This window comes from Nicotiana sylvestris, chromosome 9 (genome assembly GCF_000393655.2).
Source record: "Nicotiana sylvestris chromosome 9, ASM39365v2, whole genome shotgun sequence".
In the NCBI taxonomy this organism is placed as follows: domain Eukaryota; kingdom Viridiplantae; phylum Streptophyta; class Magnoliopsida; order Solanales; family Solanaceae; genus Nicotiana; species Nicotiana sylvestris.
The window spans coordinates 92,451,670-92,453,882 of NC_091065.1; the positions used below are offsets into that span (position 1 = coordinate 92,451,670).

The 2,213-nt window shown below is 46.0% G+C and overlaps 1 protein-coding gene across 1 annotated transcript; it reads right to left on the reverse strand.

The window, feature by feature from the left end:
- Positions 1-879: 879 nt before the first annotated feature.
- On the reverse strand, positions 880-1,542 carry LOC138877916 (uncharacterized). The gene has a single exon (XM_070157560.1). The coding sequence runs from the start codon at positions 1,540-1,542 to the stop codon at positions 880-882; it is 663 nt and encodes a 220-aa protein (XP_070013661.1).
- Between the last annotated feature and the right edge of the window lie 671 nt (positions 1,543-2,213).

The window sequence follows — 2,213 nt, forward strand, 5'->3', positions numbered from 1 at the left end:
CAAATACAACACCACCACAACCTAGGATAGACACAAAATGCCTCAAAATAGCACCACAAGCCCCAAATTTTCGGCCGAAAAGGGCCCTCCACAAAACTACACCGCAAAAATTATTTCTAGGCCTCCAAATCATCTAAACAACCCCCCACAATCGAAGTATAAGAAAGAGCCAACCATTTTAGCACCAAACAAATCCACAAGAAGCAAATACAATAATAAAAACAGAGAAGAAGCAAAAATTGAAAGAAAATCTACACTATTCCTACCTAGGGTTTAACTAAACTAGTTTAGACTAAATTACACTAATTAGAAGAAGAAATAGAATCAAAAAGAAGAGAAAACTTACTTGATAAAGGTTGGAAGGGGTGGGTAGTGGTGAGAGGAGGTGTGGAGAAGCTGACAATGGCGGTTTTTTTGGGAGTGAGGGAGGGATTTGAGAGAGAAAGATAAGAGAGGATTTGGGTTTTATTTGGGGGAGGGGGGGGGCGTTCTGTTTCTGAATAGGGAGGGGGAATAATAGTGTTGGGGTAGGTGCAGGGTTAGGTGAATTAGAAAGGGGGGGAGGTGAATTAAAAAATTTCTACATACCTGGGCCCGACGGGGTCTGCCGCAGTTCTGCCGCGGTCGCATATGAACCGTGGTAGACGAAGTTCAAAGAGGGGTTCCCACCGCGGTTTTACCGCGGTCGCGGTGGAAATGCGGTGAACAAAGTTCAGAGGGGGTCTCTAACCGCGGTTTTACTGCGGTCGCGGTGTAACCGCAGTTTGGGCAGTTGTCTGTTTTTTTTTCATATAATGTGTTACACTTACAACAATTTCGTGGGTTGCCTCCCACGCAGTGCCTGATTTAACATCGCGGCACGACGCAGGATAAGCACATTTAAGGCTCGCTCGACCTCTGTGGTTCAGTCAGGTGCAACTCAGACACTTCCTTTTTCTCTCTCATGCCTACATATGGCTTCAATCTTTGACCATTGACTCTGAATGTACAAGAGTCATTCTCTGTGGCAATCTCAACAGCTCCTGAAGGGAAAACTTCAACTACTCGAAATGGTCCAGACCATCGTGACTTAAGTTTACTTGGGAACAGACGTAGTTTTGAGTTGTATAGCAATACCATGTCCCCGGGTTTGAAATTTCTCTCAACAATGTTCTGGTCGTGTAGCCTCTTCATTCTCTCCTTGTACAATTTTGTGCTCTCAAAAGCAAGATATCTAAACTCCTCGAGCTCATGCAATTCAGTGACTCTTGACGTGCCCGCTGCTTTCATGTCTAAGTTCAGCTGTTTCAATGCCCACCACGCTTTATGTTCAAGTTCCACTGGCAGGTGGCAGGCCTTCCCAAACACCAACTTGTATGGTGACATACCAATTGGAGTTTTGAAGGCAGTTCTGTAAGCCCAGAGTGAATCATCTAGCTTCCTCGCCCAATCAATTCTTGTGGCGTTCACAGTTTTGGTTAACACACTCTTGATTTCTCTATTGGACACTTCAACCTGTCCACTAGTTTGCGGGTGGTAAGGAGTAGGCACCTTGTGGCGCATATCGTACTTAGCAAGCAACCTTTCAAAGGCCCTGTTGCAGAAATGAGTGCCTCCATCGCTGATAATTGTCGTGGTGTCCCAAAGCGGGTGAATATGTTCTTCTTTATAAATCCCACCACCACTTTTGCATCATTGGTGGGTAACGCCATAGCTTCCACCCATTTGGACACATAGTCTACAACAACAATAATGTACTTATTGCCATAGGAGCTGACGAAGGGACCCATGAAGTCAATCCCCCAGACGTCAAACACTCCCACCTCTTGAATTGGGTTCATGGGCATCTCGTGGCGTCGGAAATGTTCCCGGTCCGCTGACATTCATTGCAACCCTTCACCCATAGGTGCGCATCTTTAAACACTGTCGGCCAGCAGAATCAAGCCTCTAACACCTTTGCCGCTGTCCTAACCCCTCCAAAGTATCCACCATACGCCGATGCGTGACAAGCCTACAAAACAGAAAATTGCTCTATCTCGGGGACACATCTCCGGATCGTATTATCAAGGCATATTCTAAACAGATAAGGTTCATCCCAGTAATACTGGCGGCTTTCACGAAAAAATCTTTTCCTTTGGACCGATGAAAGGTCGTGAGGAACTATACCACTGGCCAGGTAATTAGCAAAGTCTGCATACCATGGCGCTTCCTGATGAGTGGTGGCAAGCAGCTGC

Coding starts and splice junctions, on each gene's coding strand:
- LOC138877916 (XM_070157560.1), bottom strand. CDS start 1,542: ATGCGCCACAAGGTGCCTACTCCTTACCACCCGCAAACTAGTGGACAG.